General features: G+C 30.4%; 1 protein-coding gene across 8 annotated transcripts in view; it reads right to left on the bottom strand.

Moving 5' to 3' along the window:
• Positions 1–24,769, bottom strand: part of Pfk (ATP-dependent 6-phosphofructokinase) — a 314,693-nt gene that overhangs the window by 68,261 nt on the left and 221,663 nt on the right. For all 8 annotated transcript variants that reach the window (XM_072543581.1, XM_072543586.1, XM_072543587.1 and 5 more), the window contains 3 exons: positions 24,196–24,448; positions 23,913–24,137; positions 23,579–23,798 (listed from right to left, as the gene is read on the bottom strand). In XM_072543581.1, the coding sequence (XP_072399682.1) occupies positions 23,579–23,798; positions 23,913–24,137; positions 24,196–24,448 (698 nt within the window). The remainder of the gene's footprint in view (positions 1–23,578; positions 23,799–23,912; positions 24,138–24,195; positions 24,449–24,769) is intronic.

The following is a 24,769-nucleotide window of genomic DNA, read 5'->3' as shown; positions in this document are numbered from 1 at the left end:
AACTTAGGGGATGAATAAACATTGTTAGGAATTTGCGGATAGTTTTGTTTTTATAAGCAGAACCCGTGAAGGAGTTTATCGGATAGGGAACTAATCAAAGTAAATCCTTTCAGAAAAATACAGAGGCAAATTGTGTAAACGAGACATTGAACTATATTTAATTTGAATTGTTTTGTGGTTAATTGTATATGCAACGGAGTAATTTAGGGAAACATTTATTTATAAGATATTTATTTAGTATATGAAAATCTACAAAGGTATTTGGTCACTATATTTTGAATTTATTGCACCAATAGATTTCTTTGATTTATTTCCTTCTACTCCTCTTTTTTCTCAAGCACTATTGAAAGAAAAGGTAATGTCTTTGAACTCAATTAAGAACCCTGAATGAGAAAAACATATTTGGTAATCTGGCGTCTACATTAAAATTCATTAAATAAAATTTTTGTGGTTATTTGCTAATTAGATGATAATTAATTTGATTTTGTGTATGAAATTTCAAAATTAAGTTATCTAATATATATATATATATATATATATATATATATATATATATATATATATATATATATATATATATATATATATATATATATATATATGAAAATTACTGAGTTCTCGGGAAGAACCGCGTTGAGAATTTAAAACTCGACGTTTCGGCACCCATTTTGGAGCCATTATCAAGAGGGATACGGTTCGGTTCGAGTTCGGGGTCTCAATCTGCCTACTCCCCTCATTCGAGACGTACCAGTATCGTGTTCTATATTGCAAGAACTGTCTCTCGGCACTGAGGTCTCAATCTGCCTACTCCCCAGTGTCGAGTGACAACCGGTCTTACCCTGTGTGGCTGCTTTTATACTCGCTGTATGCGCGGGAACGGTATGCGCTGACGTGGTCTGAACTGACGTGGCCTGAGCGGTGTGGGCGGGAGGTCGCTGAAGAAGGGGTCGCCATGTTGCCGGCAATCGTTTCGCGTCATCGCGCGTGTTCAAGCTGTGAGGCCGTTTTTCGATTTCGATAGCTTCACGAATGATTCTCGCTTTTAATGAGCGGATGGGAGCGATGGTTTTTGCTTTTTCGAAATCTATTTTGTGGCCTGTCTGAATATGATGTTGGGCTAGGGCTGAAGTGGTATCGGAATGTTTGACTGATAGAGAATGTTCGTAAATACGGTTATGGATTCGTCGGTTTGTCTGTCCTACGTATGTACGTGGGCAACTGGAACAAGGTATCTCGTAGACACCATGGTCTTCATTGGGGATTTGGTCTTTTACGGATCTAACGAGATTGGACAATTTGGAGTGAGTGGTGAAGATGGTTTTGATATTAAGAGGGATAAGAGTTCTACTGATCTTGTCAGTGACACCTTTAATAAAAGGTAGAAAGATTTTGGGTTGATCCGGCGGCAAGGTTTCTTTTTTGGATGGAATGGGGTTTAGAAGTTTTTGAATGCTTCTATTGATTTGGGTTTTGTGGTAGCCGTTTTGTAGGAGTGTTTGTCTTATTGAATTGATTTCGGATGACCTGTGATTGTTGTCGCTAAGTCTTATGGAACGGGAAATAAGAGTGTTGATGACTGAATTAAGTTGGGCGGGGTGATGATGTGACTGGGCATTGAGATAGCGGTTTGTATGAGTGGGTTTCCGGTACACGGAATAGGAAAAACTGTGAGGTGGATTTTTCTGAATAAGAACATCAAGGAATGGCAAAGACGCTTCAGACTCAACTTCCATCGTGAATTGAATGCTGGGATGTATTCCATTCAGGTGGGAGAGGAAGAGATCTAATGTGTCTTTACCATGGGGCCAAATGACAAAGGTGTCATCAACGTATCGTAACCAGCAGGTGGGTTTGAGATTTGACGAGGACAAGGCTACTGTTTCGAAATGTTCCATGTATATATCTGCTATTACGGGAGAGAGGGGCGATCCCATTGGGGCACCTTTGATTTGACGATAGAAACGATTTTGGAACGTGAAATATGTATTAGACATGCAGTGTTTTATAAGAGATAATGTGTCTTGGGGAATTTGATGTTTAGAGTCCAAGATGGAAATGGTTTCATCTATGGGAATGTTGGTGAATAAAGAAACAATGTCAAAACTGACTAGTATGTCTGAGGGCGAAATAGAAAAGTTTTTCAGAAGATCAATGAAATGAAAAGAGTTTTTGACAATATATATATAGGGTGGTCCTTAAGTAATTGTACAAACAGAAACCGTAGATTCTGCACTTTAAAATATTACGATTTAAGCCAACTTACTTTAATAAAATGTTGATATTAAGAAAGATACAGGGTGTTAAAGTGGAAATTTAAAATTTTATTTTTCGCTATAACTTTTACGTTTGTAAATATTTTTAGACAAAAATTTATAATTGGATGCTATTTAGTAGGATAAATTATAGTTTTATACATACTTTAATGTAACTGATAGAGAGCGCCACATACGCCACATGCGTGGCATAGATTTGCGCTTAACTTTTTTGCTCTTTATGTTAGTTCTATTTGTGTTAAAAAATATTAAAGATACATTATTTTTACAAAGAAAAGGTATACTTGTTAGTAACCTCAAAATTTAACCGTTTTCGAGATAATCGCATTTTATAAGCCAGCTGCATAATAATTCTTAGTTGTGATATTTGTGCGGTAAAGCACTGAATACCTGTAAATAATTCATAGTTTATTCTTATTAAAACAACTCAAAGATGATAATGTAACATTATAAAAATTTTGTTATGGCTGCTAAATGTCTAATTGGAGAAAATATTCTTGATCTTCTTTAGGTGGCGTGTCGGTATTCAGACGTTGGCCGTCATCATGTTTACAATTTCCCTTTTCTATCGCTTCTTAAGTTTCTGTACCTACTGGCGTTGTATTACTTTTTCCCTATTGTAAAATGCCGAAAACCCAAAATATATGGTTTATGTAAGATGGTACACCACCACATTCTAGAGAGAAGGCAGTGTAAACATACTTAAGTGTAACTTTTCTAAACGTTGGATTGGTCGTTGCAGTCATATTCCTTGGCAATGTGGTGAGATATTGATATAATTATATAATTTATAAAAAATCCCAAAAGAGTACTTATTATTCATTACGTAAATTGTTTATTCATTTTTATTAGGACAATTAGAAACTAAAGCACAGGTATTGAATAACACATATGTGTCTTGATTCATAATACTTTGGCTACAAATCTAACCTTAAAGACTACAAAAACATCATCGTTGGCCTAAAAACCAATATTGTTATAAATATAGTAAACACACAGGCAATTTAGTTCAGCATAATATTAGCTCGTTAGTTAATCATAACAGTCCATTTGTTCGAAATGTAATTATAGTTACTCGTAAGCTGTAACCTTATCATATAAATAAGTAATGTCATCGATAGGTTATTCCGTGTGAATATAAGTAACCAATGAATGACATACACCACAGGTTAATAAATTAGTTAACAAAAAGAGAAATCAAACGATTTCTACCTAGCGAAACCGAATTCAAATTTTTTAGTTAACCTCTGCGACAAATAAGATGTAGTTCCATAATATACCATAAGATTTGGATATGTATTCAAAAGAATATATTCATCCATTATACATTTTAGCCACCACGTAGCCCAGAATTTAATCCGCTTGTTTTTGATGTATGGAGCGTAATAAAACAACGTGTCTATAAGAATCCCATAAACAATTGCAACCAACTATGGGAAGAAATACATACTGCAGCAGTTTCTTTAGAACCAATGATGCTATTTATTATGAGACGAGCTTTTATGGAAAATATTGACAAATAAATTAAAGAAAATGGTGAATATATAACACTTACTTCGACAACAAATTATGTTATTTAGTTTAACTATTTCTTAATTCGGTTTGTAAACAAAATGTTTTGATTATGACTTTAATTTAACATAAAACGTAAAATGTTTGATGTAAAATCCTATTATTCTGTTTTTTGTCAAATCCTATTATTAATCATCCTGCTGATATATTTATTTTTTTAATATTTCGTTAACTATTAACTTAAGTTGAAGGTATTTTATACAAAAATTTAGATTTATTAATGTTTTTGTCTATTTTTTCTTCGTCGCCTGGAGTAATTGCCTTAAATCAGAATTATGCAGCTTATTTGTAAAATGCGATTATCTCGAAAACTGTTGAGTTTTAAAGTTATTAACAATTATACCTTTTTTTTTTGTTAAAATAATGTATCTTTAATATTTATTGTCACAAATACAGGTAACTCGAAGAGCAAAAAAGTTACGTGCAAATTTATGTCACATATGTGGCATATGTGGCGCCCTCTATCAGCAACACCTTGTATCTTTCTTAATATCAACATTTTATTAAAGCAATTTGGCTTAAATCGTAATATTTTAAAGTGTAGAATCTACTGTTTCTTTTCGTACAATTACTTAAGGACTACCCTGTAATATATATATATATATATATATATATATATATATATATATATATATATATATATATATATATATATATATATATATATATATATATATATATATATATATATAACTGTTTTGGATGGGTTGGAGTCAATAATAGGGCTACTATTGACTTATTATTATTACTCTATTGTAATGTACAAAGAGGATTATCTACAAAAAACTGGAGAACTCTTAAATGATACTAAGTATTACACTACACTTAGAAGGAGTCCTGTTTGTACTTTGCAACAAAAAGCAAATTGTCTAGTATCTAAATTAAACATAAAGAAATTTATTGATAATAAAAAAGCAAAAGAGCTCAAAATTTATAATTCTATTGCTCCACGGTTTTATGCTCTGCCAAAAATACATAAACCAACTTTATCTATGAGACCAATTGTTTCATCTTTATGCCCTCCTAATGGACCAATAGCACAGCTCCTCACTGACATCTTAACTAATGCTTATAATTTAAACAACAATTTTTACATTAAAGATTCATTTGATTTTAGTTCTTTCATTAATAATTTCCAATTACCACAAAATTATGTTTTAGTTAGTTTTGATGTAACATCTCTTTTTACTAATTTGCCTTTAGATTTAATCATAAGTAGTGTTGAAAAACATTGGAATGAGATTTCACAACACACTAATATTGACTTATTACATTTCAAAACACTTATCAACTTTGTTTTTGATTCTAATATTTTTATATTTAATGGTGTATTTTATAAACAAATTTTTGGTAGTCCTATGGGATCTAGTCTTTCACCCATTCTAAGTAGCTATGTCATGGATGATGTTATCAGTGATTGTATCAGTAATTGCACTTTTTTCATTCCTTTTATTAAGAGATATGTAGATGATTTAGTTTTGGCACTTCCTAAACACAAAATTCATGAAACAGTCAACATTTTCAACAGTCATAATCAACATATACAATTTACAGTTGAGGAAGAGGTAGATAATTCTCTACCATTCCTTGACATGAGAATTGTAAGAAATACAGACAATATGTTGAAAACCAGATGGTTCAGAAAACCCATATGTAGTAATAGATTTATAAGCTATTACTCTCACCATCCAAATAAGATGAAAATGAACCTTATAACAGGATTAAAAGAACGTGTTTTAAAACTTTCTCATCCAGATTATCTACAGGAAGATCTTCAATTATTAAAAAATATTCTAATTGAAAACTCTTATCCTCCAGATATGCTACATAGGATGCTGTTTTCTAATATTGGTAATATAAATAATTTAACACCATTTTTTGCTCAATCTCAAAACATTGTATCTAACAATCAAAACATCTATTATCATTCACTACCTTTTATACCATCATTAACACCTAAATTAATACAAACACTAAAGGTTATTGACAATAGAAAAATAGCAACAAAGAACATCAAAACTATTTCATCTTTATATTCTAAAACTAAATATCCTATAGACAAATTTGAAAAAACGAATTTAGTATACAGCATTAGTTGTACTCAGTGTGAGGCTGAATATGTTGGTGAGACCGGAAGAAATCTTTCAAATCGCATTATTTCTCACAAAAGTGATTGCAGAATTAAAAAAACCATCTTGTGCTTTGGCAGAACATGTAATCGATAAAGACCATATTATGGATTTTGATAACATTAAAATTTTATGTAGTGAAAGTAATAAATTTAAAAGGACTTTTTTGGAAATGGTTTGTATTAGCAAAAATGATAATAGTTTAAACAAAAGATCTGAAATTCAAAATTTAAGCAAAATTTATAATTATATTCTTTCTTTATGATTTATATATAAAACTTGTAAAATGTCATATTTAATTCTCCATATATCTGTCACATTCTTTCAGACATCTGTCAACGGTGAATAAATCTTCTTCTTTTTGTTACTAAACAAAAAAGAATGTTTAAACGAAATTTTACTTTTGGCAATATAATTGTCAAAAATAAAAATTTTATGTTGGCATTTATGACATTGAGGCTATTTGTAATTGGTTGCTATTTGAACTTATTTATAAATTCAATTATTTTTATATTAAAAAAATGTTTTCAAAATTAAAAAAATTTTTGGGAGAAACATTTATTAGATTAAAACATTTTTTTATTAAATATTTTGAAGATGTAAGCAGTGATTTTTACTTACCAAACTAATTTTTATTTGGTAAGTTAACAAAAATTGTTTTTTCTTTTTAGTTCAACCTTGTAAGTATTTTGTCTTTTTTAGCTCTTGATAATAATTGTAAACACAATTGAAAGCTCGAGAATAAAAAAATAGTTAACCAATAGCCCTATTATTGACTCCAACCCATCCAAAACAGTTATATATTTGTTCCAAACGAGTTACAAGTACTTCTGTTTTCTTATTCTTATTCTTATATATATATATATATATATATATATATATATATGTTTTTCAAATTATTTTTCGACCGTACTGTTTTAAATATTGATTTATAGTATCAGCAATCGGTCAGGAAATAAAACTCTATTTGTTCAGTCTCAATATTTCGTCACGATTTTGTGACTTCTTCAGGAGAAAACTGTAAATTTATTAGAATCATTAATTATTATGTGTAAACAGTGAATATTTTAATACTTACAACTATAAGAATAAAAATTTAAATTTTTTTAGCATATCTAAATAAATGACATATTTGTTTGATTTTATTTAGGAGTTATGGTAACCGCAATAGTTTATAGAGTGAATTTCCATTGTACAATTTTTAGTGACTCGGTTAAAATAAACAATTACTATGACACTATTATCCATATTATAAAGTGGAAAGATGGAATTAAGAATCAGGAACACGATAAATTAATCTATAAAATGTAATTGATGGTATGTAGTCAGTTATTGCAATACTGATATTTGGGAATGTAATAAAATTATTGGTACAGTTACTAGAGAATTACTAAGTTTGTGTTTAAATGTTAAGATCTATCATATTATATATAATATGATAGATATAATATGATAAAAATTTAAATTTTTATTCTTATAGTTGTAAGTATTAAAATATTCACTTTGTTTACACATAATAATTAATGATTCTAATAAATTTACAGTTTTCTCCTGAAGAAGTCACAAAATCGTGACGAAATATTGAGACTGAACAAATAGAGTTTTATTTCCTGACCGATTGCTGATACTATAAATCAATATTTAAAACAGTACGGTCGAATAATTTGAAAAACATATAATATATATATATATATATATATATATATATATATATATATATATATATATATATATATATAAAACAAAAAGAGAAATCAAACGATTTCTACTTAGCGAAACCGAATTCAAATCTTAACCACTGTGTTTCCTAAAATTTGCGAAACAAACAGCTGGATGAATTACTCGGCAAGGGAATCTAAAATTGCATTCCACAAGCCGTTCATCCTAGTCAAAATTCGTAGTGAATTCAGTTTCTCGTACTTCCAACGAAGTAAATAACAAAACAGAATGACGGTATTAGATTCTTGTTCTGATACAGTGCAGCAACAACCGCTGATACGTATTTCGACCTTCTTAGGTCTCTTCAGAACGGTATAGTCACTGCTCTGAACCAAAACAAAAATCTCTCCCGTCCTAGACAATAGTTATTAAAATAACTATATACGGACGTAACTACGCCATCTAAAAACAAAAAGAGAAATCAAACGATTTCTACTTTGTTTCGCAAATTTTAGGAAACACAGTGGTTAACATTTGAATTCGGTTTCGCTAAGTAGAAATCGTTTGATTTCTCTTTTTGTTTTTAGATGGCGTAGTTACGTCCGTATATAGTTATTTTAATAACTATTGTCTAGGACGGGAGAGATTTTTGTTTTGGTTCAGAGCAGTGACTATACCGTTCTGAAGAGACCTAAGAAGGTCGAAATACGTATCAGCGGTTGTTGCTGCACTGTATCAGAACAAGAATCTAATACCGTCATTCTGTGATATATATATATATATATATATATATATATATATATATATATATATATATATTGTTATGATGTATTGTTTGTTTGAATGATGAGCAACGAGTATTTTAATAATAATAATAATAATATATATATATATATATATATATATATATATATATATATATATATATATATATATATATATATATATATATATATATATATATATATATATATATAGGGTTTTTATCGCGGTTCTCAAAGAATTAGTTTGTAAGTACTTTTTTAAATTATCTTTATTAGATCTACTATGAAACACACATATATATCTAACCTAGCCAATGTAAGTTTAAAATAAACTATCTTTAAATTGAAATTCTTATGAAACTAATTAAATTCTATAGACAATGTAAAATTTAAACAAGCTATCTTCAAAATTGAAATTGTTATGACACTAACTAAATTATATTAACAAATTTTTGTACCTTTCTGTCACTGAATGCCTAAATGAACTGTTTTCCACTATATAGATTATAATCACCACTCAAATGTCTTCTTCTCAGCTTCGGTTATCCTTGTTTTTGTGAAATTACTTTTTCCAATTATCAGCTTCCACCAATTTAAGATATTTTTCTTCACCAGCATTTATAAACCACCAAGCAAACCAGCAAACAGCATTTATTTTTATTCTTCTTTTCAATATATCAATATCCAATCACCAAAATATTATTTAATTTTAATATTCAATTAATACTTCTTCCATTATCATCATTTATACATAACATAATTTTTAATCTTCAATAATATTTTCTTTATACTGCTTCTTAATCTTGATTTAACTCACTATATTGAACAATTGTAACTGATTGACTGACTCTAACTAACTAAAACTGGCCATATAGTAACTGTAACTCATAACTGATTGACTAACTGAAAGGACTTTCTTACTAAACTGCCATCTTGAATCCAAATGACGGGTATTTATATCTTTTCAATCTTCCAGAACCATCTGGTAAGAAATCATGTTCGATTTATTCCATTAAACACATGTCTGAATTTTCTGGAAACAGTATATGTTCGATCCACAGACATAACCATTATTCCCGAATGTTCGACCGTAAACAAAGGTCAAATTCTGCATTCTGGAGAATTCGTTAATTTTCTATTGATAATTTTGTTGACATTTAGGCTTTTCAGATCAGAATAAACACTTAAATCAGTAAATATATATAAATTAAACATTTTAAACTAACATTATTATTATAACCCCACTTTATATTCCTAATTATTTAAAATGTCACTTGGAGAGTATGTATATCTGTCTGTCACTCACATGTATAGTTGGTTGCCTAGTCACATGGCTCACTTAAATATATCTACCACATTATAATTACTAAAATACAACTTTTTACAATTATTATATGCTAATTTCTTAAAAATGCCCTCACATAAATATATTTTTATAAAATTCTCTAGTATATAACTTATTAAAATAACCAAATTTAATATCTAATATTATCTTATGTGTAACTTATAAATTAATTTCTATAAACACCAATCATATCAATATATATATGTAGATATATATATATATATATATATATATATATATATATATATATATATATATATATCTACGGCATAAAGTAAACTCCGCCCATGTTAAAATTAAGGTTCAAGTGAGCTCCGTGGTGAAGTGAACACCGATATACGGAGCTCACTTGACCATTCCATAATATTGGCTGTGTCGATTCGTTAACATGTATAGTTTCATAATTTTTAAAAATTTTGTAGAGTCCATAAGTACCCTTGTATCATAAATGTATATCGCTTAGTTCACGTGTATATATTATAGGGGTCGTTCAGATCTTTTTCACTGTATATTGGAACCATAAGTATATCGGTTTAAGTAAGTTCTGATAGTTTGGCAACTATGCGATTAAGCCGTATATTTTCAGCGTATATTCTAAACGGTTCATACGGACTCCTTAGTCCTTATTTTTGTTATCATTCATACGCATTACAGTATGTAATAGATATGTATACTACCAAATACCTGTTTTTGGTAGGTACGTGCTTTTCTAAAATAGCTTTATAGATACAAAAGGATTTCGTTACCAAGTTGGATGTTTTTTTCATATGCGGAAATTTAATAATGCATTTTGTTAACGTTAGTATGTCTTTATACATTTTATTTAAGAATCCGATTAATATGAACTTGTTTTATTTCATCCATCTATTGTTTTACGATATCTTGTAGCTTCTTTATTATTTTATTTCTGGTTTTGTTTGTATACTACATATAATTCTGGATAGGTTATCTTAAAATAAATATTTAAGTGCTAAAATAGATATTTTTGTATAAAAATGGATAGTAGTCCGCAAAAAAGGGAAGAATGCTTAATTTATCTAGCCAGAATATATCACTTTACCAATATTACATACTTCTGAATGGTAAGGTAATTTAGGTGTAATATGTAATCAATATAAGTGGAGTTAGTGTCAAATGTGCAATGATCTTTATAAGTAATAGCTTACTGACTGTACTTTACATGTTCAGTTTAAATAATTAAACCTTGTCCCTTGAGAAAAGAGCAATTTAAATGGCAAAGTCAACTAAGGTGTGAAGAATCTTTTACCACCCCACATTCACACAAGTTAACCGGTGTTTGCCGGCAAGAGTCCTCCCGAGGGTTCAGATGGCGAGGATTAGCTTATTTTTTTTTTTTGGTATATCTTGCACATGTGTTGCTCTGGCCAGTTTTTCTCGATTTTAGTCATAAAATGGGCTTATATTTGTGAAGTACATGTTGCGAATCTAGATTTTGTTTCTTTTGTTCTTTAGCTACTTATCTTCGGATATTAGGTGTCTTAGTAGCTACGATATTGTAGAGCTTTGTATGGTTGAGTCTTAATATCCGCTGAATTTGGATGACTAATTTATAGCTAAATCTACGTGTTAAGTATGTGTTGGTGTCATTCATACTGGCAAGGTATATTCGGCAGCAGAAGCATAGAATGCAAGCGTTTACGTTTTAAGGGTGGAAGGATGTGCTTTTCATTTTTAGCTGACAAGTTTGCGGAGAATATTACTTCTGGTCCTCAGTGTGCCTTTTAGTTTTAAACAAAGTTCTGCGAATGACTAAGTGTAATACAAACTATCTTCAAGGTATTTATAGCAAGTCCCGAGTACAAGGATTTCATGACACTATTGGATGTTCAGATTTGTGAAAACGTATGTGTTGGGGACATTAAAGTAGCACCCCTGAGTTTTTCTGGAGTTTGGCTTAAAAATGATTTATAGTCTATTTTTACTGTGTTGAAGGCATGATTTAGATTTTTCTTCACTTCAACAACAAAAGTTTTTGGTTGTGCATAATAAAAGTTTTAGTATTTACCGGTATGGGTTGATGGTTTGTGTACATGTTATACAGTGTAGGTGCCATTACGCTACCCTAAAGGAGACTGTTATTCTGCGTTCTCCATCTGCTATTCTTACCATTGAGAAATACCAAAAATCTTCTGTTGTGTAGGCATACGCTAGTAAAACAAGTAAGTTTATTACCTAAGGAGATATCATATAGATTTTGAAAAAATGCCCTCTTATTTAAGATGTCGTAAGCTGCAAATTGCTGCTTAGATTGACAAATACCACTCCTCATACCTGATATCTTTCGTACCCATCTTTGCTGTGTTGGGCAAGATTTAGTATTTGTGACGTACATGATCTTCCCTGTCTATAGCAACTTTTGTCTTTTAATTTGAGTTTTTCTTCTGTTTTACCTCTTGAGAAGTATTTTGTTAAGCTGACAAAATAAATATATTGACCGATAGCTTTTGTGGTCGTTGGAGTTTTTGCCAGGTTTAAGCAAGGCAACAACTTTGTCTTTGCTTTGTTTGTCTGCAGACTTTGGATATCAGTATAAAGAATTTTATAATAAGCTTTGTGCTCAGATCTTCAGTCAGTGCCGTACTATTCTTCATTATATACGTAGATAGTGGATCCAAGCTCAACATCGTTAAAAGGTTCCTTCAGCTGACTGGTTTTGTCCTATCTCATTTTAAGTTTTTCTTTGCTTCTTTGCCGGCAGAGATAACACTTTCACATTTATTATGTGATTTTCAGCGATCAGCTTAATACCAAATACACTATTTTTTGCCCTCTATGTATTTTCTGCACTAGAAATACGTCATATTTGTGCTAAGCGCATATATCTGATAAGGTTAAGTAAAGTAAAGTGTCTTTATCTCTAGATATGCCCTTAATATTTATAGACATTATTAGAATAATTGATCCTAAAAAGGACCGATTTGACAAAAATCATATTGACGGGGTGATTCTGATTAGCCGACTAATTAATTATTCATTACCCAGGGTACAACTGATTACGGTGGTCTTATTTTTACTCAAATTTTCGTAAAGGCTTCTCTTTTGAACCCCATAAGAAATGGCTAATTACCTTTGCATTAAAAATAATTTTACATACTGTTACTTTTCGACGATATTTCGAATCAGATTTGTATAGTAATAAGTATAGTTAATATGGAGTCTCTGGAAAAGTAAATGAGTTTGTAATATCGGTCACAACTCATATATGAATGATAAGAACATAAACGGTTAAAATAAGTGCACAGAATTTTAACTAAATATATCGGCGCTATTGTTCAGGAGATGGATTTATTCCAGAGATTAAAAGTTAAATGTATATTCCAGGTTCTATTTACGTACTTTCATTACTAAAAAAGTATATTTAAAATAAAGGCCTTAAGATATCTTTAGATTCTATGGAAATTAGCAAATTAAAAAATACATACATAATTCTGAATGACAAAATTGAGACAAACAGTTGTCTCAAGTATTGTTTATATTCTAAAGGTTATCGTCATAGTAGTCAGAACGCAACAAGGTTCTATTGGCTTTTCTGCTTTTTGTCTCCTCATTCCTATTGAAAACTTAGCCACGTAAATAACGTTTTAAAAATATATGTCAATATTTCTGAAGTGCCTTTCCTAAGATAACTTTTTTTAAGCCTAGTTCGTTTGACTACATGTAATGGGTTTGATAGTTCCCAACAGATAAGTATTGATTGTAGGTTGGATAGCAGTTGGTTGTACAGGCATGTGTTGATAAATAAGATGGGTCGGTAGGTAGTCCCATTATTCCTAAATCTGGCCATATGTTACCTCCCCTGTTGATTCGTGGACGTCGTAAGGGCATTTTTTCTCTCTGGGCATTCTCCCAGTTTAACTTGGCAATGCAGTTATTAGAAAGCCTTTGGATGTAGCCATCGTAACTTTGGCGTTGAGATTTAGTCTCTTGTATGACGTTGCTATCTTTATATATCTGTTAGACCTTGGCATTAGTTCCGGTTCGGTATTGGTTAGTATTCGGACCTTTGTAAGTTGGAAAATAATTCTGATGGCTTTTCTAGTAATCCTGATCTAATTAATACCTAAGTTATACTTACATTGTTTTGTCAGCGTTCTCATCACATTTTCAGTCAATAGCACTGGTTTAATCACTGTTTTATATATCCTGATTTTAGGAATTTGTATTAGACTTCTGGATTTAAAAGTGTTATGTGGGTTATATTTACATCCGTTAGCTAGCTGAATATTCCATTTTATTTCTTATATGACAGCGTTATCTATGATACCTAAAACGCTGCAATCTTTCAAAATTATATGGGTTTATTGTTACGCTATGCCCTACTCTACGTCCTCTCTCTTGTATGTTAAAGAAAATTTATTTAGTTTTCTCATTACTTACTATCAGACCGTTTTTTGCTGCTAATAGCATTATTTTATAGCATTCTAATATTTAATCTATGGATTAAATCTGGATAGCAAATAGATATTTTTCACTTTCTCGGAGAAATAACATACAAAATCCTATTAAATTGCCAAAACCTTTCTTGCATATTATATTTACTTATGAGGGACAGCGCAATATCAGTACCATAATAATGCGTATAGTCCTGGACTGGCTAATCGTTGGATAATTGGAAGCATGAGTGTAGCAGTTTTAATGTTTTCGGGACTGCTACCTGGTATAGAGGAGCAGAGATATCAGTACCAAGTTAGTGCATATAGAAATTGTTGCTTGAACTTTATTATTATTAAACAGCACTATATTTCCTAGTAAAATCGTCATGACTTTACTGTAAGACAAATTTTCGAACGTTAGTTATGGAAACATCATGTACATACCACCGGATTCCCTAGATCGACATTCAGCAAAATTCTTTTAATAATGATACGGGAGTAAAAATATAAATATATGGGAGCTTACATCAACAAAGAATTAGATTCAGACTAAGAAATCAGGGTACGAATAGAAATGGCAAGGGCAGCGTTCTTAAAATTCAAGCAATTGTTCTGTGACACAAATCTTAATACTGCGCTGAGACTGAGGTTTGTTGAATGTTACGTCTGGTCTCAACTATTGTACGGAGTAGAAATATGGTCGGTAAAAGCGCAAATAGTTAAGAAGCTTCAAGCCTTGGAATTTTAGATATACCGGAGAATTGTTGAGAACAATAAAAGTACGCAGGACTGCATACCTGGGATACATACTAAGGAATATAAAGTCTTCTGCAGGCCATCATGCAGGGTAGAGTCGATGGCAAAAAGGGAATAGGTAGAAAGAGGAAGTCATGGCTGCGAAATATTCGTGACTGGACAAACATGACTGTAGACGAATTATTCCACGTTGCAAAAGACAGAGATACTTTTAGAAATATGGTCGCCAACCTCCGTTAATGGGGATAGCATAGGAAGAAAAAGAATGATACGCTAAACAAAAAAAGAACAGAGATGAAGATAGGCGCCAAGAAACTCTGTGTTATAAAACAGTTGAATAAAATACAGATTCTCGATTCAAATATTCAAAAATTTAATGAACAGCTTACTAAAATAAAAATAACGTCTATTTAAAATGCAATCCATTAATGGCTCAAGGTACAAAGCAGTCCTAGCATCTGCTAATCATATTGATCTTATAAGAAACTCTCTCCCGTCCGCAAACGACATCTTCAACAAAGTGAAGAGAGCACGAAAAATGTTTTACTTAAAATCAACAAAATAAAAACCAAATACAAGCGAATCAACAGAAGAAAGCAATTCAATACATCTAGATAAAATATTAAAGTTAACAACTATAATTTCGAAAGTATGGAACACTTTAAATATCTTAGATTAATAATCACGGTTAATAATAATGTCACTAAAGAAATACAGAGCATAATTCACTTAACACCTATTTTAATACATGAATGCGAATCATGGACAATGCCTAAAACAAATAAGGAAGAACTCCGAATATTTGAAAGAAAAATAATAAGAAAACTTTTTTAACCTCATTATAGAAACACATACCAAATAAAGAAAGCTCTTTTAAATATATTGTGTAGGAAAATAAATCGCTTAAGGTAGATCGGACACATGCATAGACGCCAAGATGTCAAACTTGGTTAAAAAACGTAAAATAATTTTTGAAACCAAATTCAGTACTTTTCTTCTAAGAATTGCAAGGAAAAACAGACGTTGATAAAAATGTTATTAGAGACATGGGGAATCTAAAAATTGCATTCCACAACAAATCTCCTCAACTAAGCAAAAATTATTAACGAATTGGTTTCTAGTACTCGTACAGAGATATCGGAATAAAAGGAAAAAGACAGTTAGGCAAGAAGAAAAGTGCAAGCATTTACGTTTTAAGGGTGAAAGGATGTGCGCCCCATTTTTAGCTGAAAAGCTTGCGGAGCATACTATTTCTGGTCCTTAGTTTGCTTTTTAGTTTTAAACAAGATTCTGTGATTGGTAACGTGCGATATAAACTATCTACAAGGTATTTATAGGAAATTCAGAGTTCAAGGATTTCATCACACTATTGGATGTTCAGTTTTGTGAAAGCGCCTGTGTTGGGAAAATTGAAGGAGCACTCCTAAGATTTTCGGGTTTTGGCTTAAAATTAAATCGTAGTTTATTTTTATTATATTTAAGGCATCTATTAGATTTTTTTCCACTACAGAAACAAAAGTTTTTGATTGTGCAATGTATCGTCTACATGAAAATCCTAGTATCTACTGGTATCTGTTGATCATTTGTGTAAATGTAATACAATGTAGGTGCCATTACGCTACCCCAAGCGAGACCGTTTGTCTGCGTTCTCCATATTACCATTAAATGATACGAAAAATCTTCTGTTCTGTAGATATACGCGGATAAAACGATATTTACAGTTTGTCATACAGTTTTTGGAGAAATGTCCTCTAATTTAATGTGTCGTAGGCGGCATTTAGATTGATAAATACCACCCCTGATACCTGATATCTTTCGTACCCGTTGTTGCTTTTTGCAACACGTTACGTACGTTATAAGTATTACGAATAAAAATAAATAAGCAAGAAGAATATAAGTGAACCATATTTAAAATAAGTGACAGAAAAAAGAATATTATATATACATTTACTTCTAAATTAAAAATAAAACACTCGAAACGAAATGCCTGACAACGAAAGATACAAAATTTACAAGCGACAAAGTATTTTTTAAAACAATAAGACCGAACGTATTATATGTAATAATTGTAATAGATATGTTGGCTAAAATCAAATTACCATAAAGTCACCGAAATATGTTATCTGAGTAATGACTCACTACTGATTGCTACGTTACGTTATACGATACATTTATAGTTAAAAGCGAAATTAGGTGTTATGCCTCCTTATTATTTTAGTATCTGTTACAAGTGTATCCATGTATAATATATGTGTATCTAAAGTATTATAGTAAGATATTGAATTCCCTACATTTAAAAATCGAAATATTGAAATAAGACAGTAAAAAATTATAATTTTAAGATTGATTTATAAATTATTATAATTTAAATTTTACTACTTTATGAAACAAATATTGTACATCATAAAACGTAGCAATCGAAACATCGGAACGTACATTTATATCATAAATTTTTCAGTGTCAATGCATTAAAAAAAATACTAATACATAAAAATTGCCTTTTCCAAGCTTATAACAGACACTAACTTAAGTTTAAAAATAATTAAAGAAAGTAATATAAATTACCACCATAAAATATTTAACTACATTAACCAAGTATTTGTGAAATTTCGGGATGACTAAATTGATTGATATTTAAATAAATTTCAAGTTCCAAAACGTACCTGCTGTAAAATTTAAAAATCTACGACTAATCAAATTATTGGCAACATCGGAGGAGTTTAGTTGTGTACGCGGAAAAATACATACGGATCCCAAAAGTGTTTTAACCTATTACGGAGTCCATTTAATCCTACGTGTTGGACGGAGTCTATATAAAGCGCTAGCCAGATAATAATATACACGGTGTATATTCTCCTGGAGTTAGTATAATACCGTTTTAGTACGGGGCCCACATTAACCGCTAGATCTATATATATATATATATATATATATATATATATATATATATATATATATATATATATATATATATATATATATATATATATATATATATATATATATATATATATATATATATATATATATATATATATTACAAAGAGTACGACCGTTAACTAAATTTAAAATATATTCAATGGTTGAATTTTAATGGTTTGATCGGTCCATGATTGGCAAACAATTTGTAGGTTTTTATGATGTTATAAAAAATCTACGATACTTTAACATTAAAACTTAACTAACTAACCGAGAAAAAAAAACAAAAAACACAAGAAAAACTGTATAAGAGCACTATTGTTCATTTATTTTATTTTTTGGTGTTTTTTTATTTTAACCGATGGCTTCATTTTTCAACCCGTTGTAAAATGTCATAATTTCACATGTGGCTTGCTTTCGTATATGTGTTTAATGGAATGCAGTTAGGTACGATTATCGAGGGAATTGGTAAAAGAAAAGGGACCGACCTTTTTTAAAAAGATTTTTTTTCCCTTTTTTTATTTAATATATTATATTCAATATAAAATGGACCAATTTGGAGTATAAATGGAAAAAAAGGGAAGAAGAATAGGGATATGAAGTTCTTGTCGTGTATGGGTTTTTTTATTTGTTCTGTATGATGAGACTGATATATCTGGCTCAGGTTGTCGATGTCGGTTCTTTTATTTAGGGACCCTGGACATTTTAGAATTTGGCACATTTCAAGTATGGATTGCTTATGATAATATTGTTATTTGCACCGTATTTTGGTATTCGATACTGAGTGTAAGTATGAACCCTGTCCGTTTTTTACTTATATTCAAAGATCATTTCTATTTGTAGAGAACTGATAATGCCTTTAAAAAAAGAATAAAAGCGAAACGTATTCTATTAAATGTATGAAGTAGTTTTTTTTTTATTGTATAATGGCTTTGGCATAACCAATATTAGCCAGACTATTTGTGGTAGTTACAATTTTTGATTTTATTACCTAAGCCTATTTATAATCTAAATTTACAGGACGTTATGTATTCGTACATACATTTTAATATCTGCTTATTATTTGAAAAAATAATTGTATTCAAATTGACAGGTAATGGACAATTTAGCTCAATTGGTTTTTCATACATCATTTTGTTACTTTGTCTGTACTGTCCACACTCCAAGATAAGGTGCTGTAGATCTCCCACTTTACCACAGGAGCAATATGGGTTATCAGTGATACCTATGCTGTGTTTGTATGCAGGAGTGAGTGCGTGGTTTGATCTTATTCTGTTTATTGTTTTTATAAATAACCTATTTGCCTCATACTTAAACCCTATCTCATTGGGAATTAGTGGTTGGCAAGTTCTAAAGTTTATTCCAGTTGTACTTTGGTTGTATAAACGAATCTTTGTTTGCAATTGTTTATACTGATATTATTTATGTGTCTAACTGGCAGAAATATGTTGTTTATATAATGTTTGGTTAAAGCTGCAGATTTAGCTAATTTGTCGACTTCTTCATTTGCTAATATTTCAGTGTGTCCTTTTACTCAACAAATAATAATCGAGCTACCTGCTCAAATAATATCATAATGTAAACTCTTTATTTCTATCTCAATTTATTTTAGGTTTTTTTTTTGGTTTTGATAGAAGTGAGTTTGTCCACAATGCTTCTACAATCGGTCACAATGATATAATTATTCAAACCAATAGAGGCTATATATTTTAACGCAAGTAATAAAGCTGATAGTTCGGCAGTATATATTGAAGCTTCATTGGGCAATCGACATGATTCTTTGTAATCAGAATTCCAGTGATATATTGCACAACCCGTTTTATTTTGAATTTTAGAGCCGTCAGTAAAAATATATTGAAATGCAGGCCACTTATTAAATATTTTGTTGATTTTACTTCCTGGAAGGTTTGAATTCATATAATATTTTTCTATTATCTTGGAGAAGAGAGTCTTAGGAGTTTGAGTATAAATTGGTGGTATTTTATTTTGATACAATTGTTCTTCAAATATTGTCAATGTCCTATAACTTTCAACGTATATGGGAATTTTTTTGTTAAGCCAATATTTGTGGCTAAAGTCTAATATATTCAAGTTACGAATATTTTTTAAATAGCTGAAGTTTTTTTTATATAGCTCTAGCTATAAACTTATCTGTACAAAACTGTCTGCGTAGTGTAACGGGTGGCTCTTTAGCTTCAATTTCAATAATAGTAATAGGAGTAGATTTTAAGTAACCAAGACATAGCCCTAAACATTTATTCTTTTGGGTTTCAATTTTATTAAGATGCCCTGTTGACACAGACCCATATAAATGACAACTATAGTCGAAAATTGGTCGAATCATTGAGCGATAGGATAGCGATGCAATTGGTCAGCTTCCCAACTGGTTTTACAAAATGCTCTAAGGATATTCATGGAGTTTTCCGATTTTTTTTATAATAGAATGAATTTGATCCTTCCATAACAGTTTACGATCCAAATATGTCTAATATGTAATAATTTTTTATACGATCTAGTGTAGATTCGAGTTGACGTCTACATACGTCTAGGACAGTATGGGAGGTATACAACACAACATCATCTGCAAACTGTAATATATCATCTATTCTTGTACAAGGATATAATGAAATCTGAAATTTTAACTGACATTCCAAGATATAACAATTTCTTATGTAGAATATATAAATTTATGTTATCAAATGCAGAGGTTACATCCATAAATGCTGCAGCTGTTGATTCTTGATTTGTGAAATTGACCTGAACAGAGGAAACTAGTAAAGTGAGAGCATCTTGTGTAGACCTGGATTTCCGGAAGCCATATTGAGATTTGTGAACGATATCTTCGGATTCAAGCCAGTATTCAAGCAGATTTTTTATTAATCTCTCTAGAGTTTTTAGTATACAAGAACTTAAAGACATAGGTCTGTAAGACTCAACGTTGTTATCTGGCTCTCTTGGCTTTTTTTATAGGCAAATACAATATAGTCCTTCCATGTTTTAGGAATTAAATTCTCATTTTGTCATATTGTTAAAAATTTGTAATAATAATGATTTGAATTCTGTGGGTAAAAAATATAACATAGAGTATGATATACAGTCCATCCCTGGAGACGAACTATTATTTTGTTTGAATCCATAATTTAATTCCCACAATTCAAATGGTTTTTCTAGATTGGAGTATTCTGTGGAAACGGTGACTGTAGCTTCGTTTATTTGATTTGGTAGGAGGTGAAATTTGAAAGCGGAAATCTTCTATCCATGCAGCTTAGCAGTTTATCGGGAATTTATTGGACTGCTTTTGGTTTTTGTAGCGATGTACTTTCTTCCAGACGTCGATGATTGGACTGTGGGAGTTAAGGCTTTTGCAGTAGTTTATCCAACTTTGTTTTTTTCTAATTTTAAAAATTTTCTTTGCTAATGCATCCAATTTTTTGTATTCAATTAAATTATGAATATTGGGGTTTGTTTTATAACGTCTATATTATGCTGTTTTACGGTTATTTGCAGCTGTTTCGCAGTTATTATCCCACCATGGTTTTGAAATCTGTTCTGTAGCATATTTTTTGATACTTTTGGAATAGCAATGGATACGCATATGTTTATTTCATTAACTAATTCCTTATAAGTTTGGGGAAATTTTTCTGAAGAAAAGTTGGATGAATACAAATTCCAATTTGCTTTATTTAGATTCCATCTTTTTTGTGTATTGTACCCAGGTGGTCAAGGATAGATGGTCAGAACCATGTGGATCTTGAATAACAGACCAAGTTAATTTAGATATAATGTCCTGGGTGCAAATTGTTATGTTGATTGTTGATGGACTGGAACTTAGTGCGAGAGTTGGAGAACCATGATTTAAGTATAATAGATTACATTGTTCTATCGCCTCTAATAAAACTTTATCGTGAGTATCATTAGTTTCGCATCCCCATGCCATGTTGTGAGCGTTGAAGTCCCTTCCAATGATGAATGGCGAAGGAATGTGTTGAAAAAAATGGATACATTCTTCAACTGTTACTCTAATACGTGGTTCTTTGTATATGGATATTATATGTATAGGTTTATTGTTACAGGAAAGTTCAACAGCCATGCATGTGTAAGTAAAATTATAATTATCTAATAAATTTATTTCTTCTGTAATTATTTTATCTTTAATTAAAATTGCTGTACCTCCATAGCCATCTGGGAGATCAGATCTAAAGCAATTATAACCAAAGAAGTTATACAATTTTCCTGGTTTAAACAATGTTTCTGATAACACGGCCACATACACATTTTTTTGAATAAGTAAGGCTTCTAAATTTGGTTTATTAGAAACTGCTGAGCGGCAGTTCCAGTTGCTGTGTCCAGTTGGTCTGTTTTAACTGACAAGAATCACGTGTTAAAAACCGAGCAGGGAGACATGTAGCTCTTTAAATAATTAAATTTTATCCAATGTCATCGACCTAGAGTCACCATATAATTTAATTTTGGAAAGATATAAACCCATATATGAAAGATGATCTGATTAGATCGAAAACGTTATGCTACTGTATAAATTTTGACGACACTTTTAACTATATGTTTTTATATACCTAAATACAATGGTGAAGTGTTTTAACTTCTATATGTTTTTTCATAGAAACTGTTCTCTTAAATTTTCTGTAGACTTATTAGAAGCTTTACTACTTACAGTTTCTCCGTTGTTTTTGGAGTTACCGTCCCATGTGTTGTTTATATTGGATTTTATTTTTTCTATATTAACATCTTCCTCCATCCGGCTAAGTTTTTAATAATTTAACACTTTAACACTTTGTATCTATCTTACACTTATTAACACTTATCGTATCCAAACGGTAACCGTCAATGGGGGTAAAATAAATTCAAATACACTAAACTTTTATATTTTTTTTAGTCACAAATTGTTTCACAAATACATTATATAGAGATAATGTTAATGAGCTTCGAACGACAAAAAGTACTTTCTCGTACAAAAGCCACAACTAGACTGTATGAAGTCGTTGACGACTTTCATTTGCCAATTATTTACCGATCAAACATCTGAAATTAAACCATTGAATATATATATATATATATATATATATATATATATATATATAATAAAGTTTTATTATGAGGTTGCAGTCATTAATAGGGCAGGCAAGTGAAACTCTTTGTTCTTTATCAAGCTTTCGCAAAATTTATTTGCTTCTTCAGGATATGCTAAAATATGGTATCAGTAAATACAATGAAATTATAATTAAATCGCATTGTATAAAACTAGTATAAAAACTTACAACATGAGGTTAATCCATTAAATTTTCAAATTTACAAAACATTAAAACTTAACTTATTAAAATTATATAGTTATGAAGTACAATATTTTTAATTAATTTAATTTATATAATTTTAATAAGTTAAGTTTTAATGTTTTGTAAATTTGAAAATTTAATGGATTAACCTCATGTTGTAAGTTTTTATACTAGTTTTATACAATGCTATTTAATTATAATTTCATTGTATTTACTGATACCATATTTTAGCATATCCTGAAGAAGCAAATAAATTTTGCGAAAGCTTGATAAAGAACAAAGAGTTTCACTTGCCTGCCCTATTAATGACTGCAACCTCATAATAAAACTTTATTTTACATAACGTGTCAGTCAATAATACCTAACTACTTATATATATATATATATATATATATATATATATATATATATATATATATATATATATATATATATATATATATATATAGTTTATAGTATAATATAAAAAAACTTACTCAAAGTTAGTCTCGTCCTTTAACACTGATAGTGAAGTACACTTATACTGCCTTTTTAAAACTCCTAACAAACAGGCTGTGTTTGGATCAGTGCAATTCGGTTTGCCATTTACCATGTTGGATTTCAATTGACAAACAATCCAGTCGACTGCTTTAGCCGCCATTTTTGTTCCTAGATTTCTGTCAAATGGAGTTGGGGATCCACCTTGTTGCATATGACCTAAAAAATTAAAAATTTATTTATCTGTAAAAGGTGACAATTTACAAAACGTTACACATACGTATCATAAATATGGATTACAACAATAAATAATAATTAAGATTCAAAGCTTACCTAATATATTCATCCTGGCGCTGAACAACCCTTTTCCTTCTTCAGAATATAGACGATATATAAATTCGGTGTTATAATTATCTGATGCTTTTTCGTTACGCAAGATTAATCCTCTTTGGACACCTTCAGACATCTTAGCAGCCATATGATAGACATCTTCTTGAAGTTCTTTGATGGTAAACTTTTCTTCGTGAATATAGGCCGCATCAGCACCACCAGCCAAACCTATAATTTAATCAAATGAATAAAAAAGTTATGAAGCATTATCCTTATCTTATAAAACCTGCTAAAGTTGCCAAATATCCACAGTATCCACCCATAGTTTCGATCACAAATACTCTTCTCTTTGTTCCCTGGGCGGATTGTCTGATACGATCACATATTTCGGTGATCTCATTCAAAGCCGTATCACAACCTAGAGAAAATTCAGTACCTGGTACATTGTTACTAATGGTACTGGGAATTACCATGATAGGAATGCGGAAGGCTTCGTACTTGTCTCTATTTTCGGCAAACATCAATCCAGATTGATAACCCTAAAAATAATACTAAATATGTATATTAAAACGCATGAAAAAAGTTTGTTAGATTTATTTTACAGCACTTCTCTATCCCATTATCTTAACCCATTAACGCACAGCGATCTGTACGGGCACGGCAACTATAATTTTCTACTGACGCCATTGGTGGTTGAAAATCTTAATGTCGGTCTTTAACAAGTCTGCATATTTTCATCTCTCAAACGGTGTAACAGATTAATGTATTTTTTCACGTAGTTTTAAGATATAACACTTTGAAATAGCCATTGCAGTTGTGATTTAGAGGTTAAATGGGGTAAGTGAACATTTTTATCAATA

Source organism: Diabrotica undecimpunctata, chromosome 9, assembly GCF_040954645.1.
Source record: "Diabrotica undecimpunctata isolate CICGRU chromosome 9, icDiaUnde3, whole genome shotgun sequence".
NCBI classification, from domain to species: Eukaryota; Metazoa; Arthropoda; class Insecta; order Coleoptera; family Chrysomelidae; genus Diabrotica; species Diabrotica undecimpunctata.
This window is presented reverse-complemented; position numbering and strand designations above follow the sequence as displayed.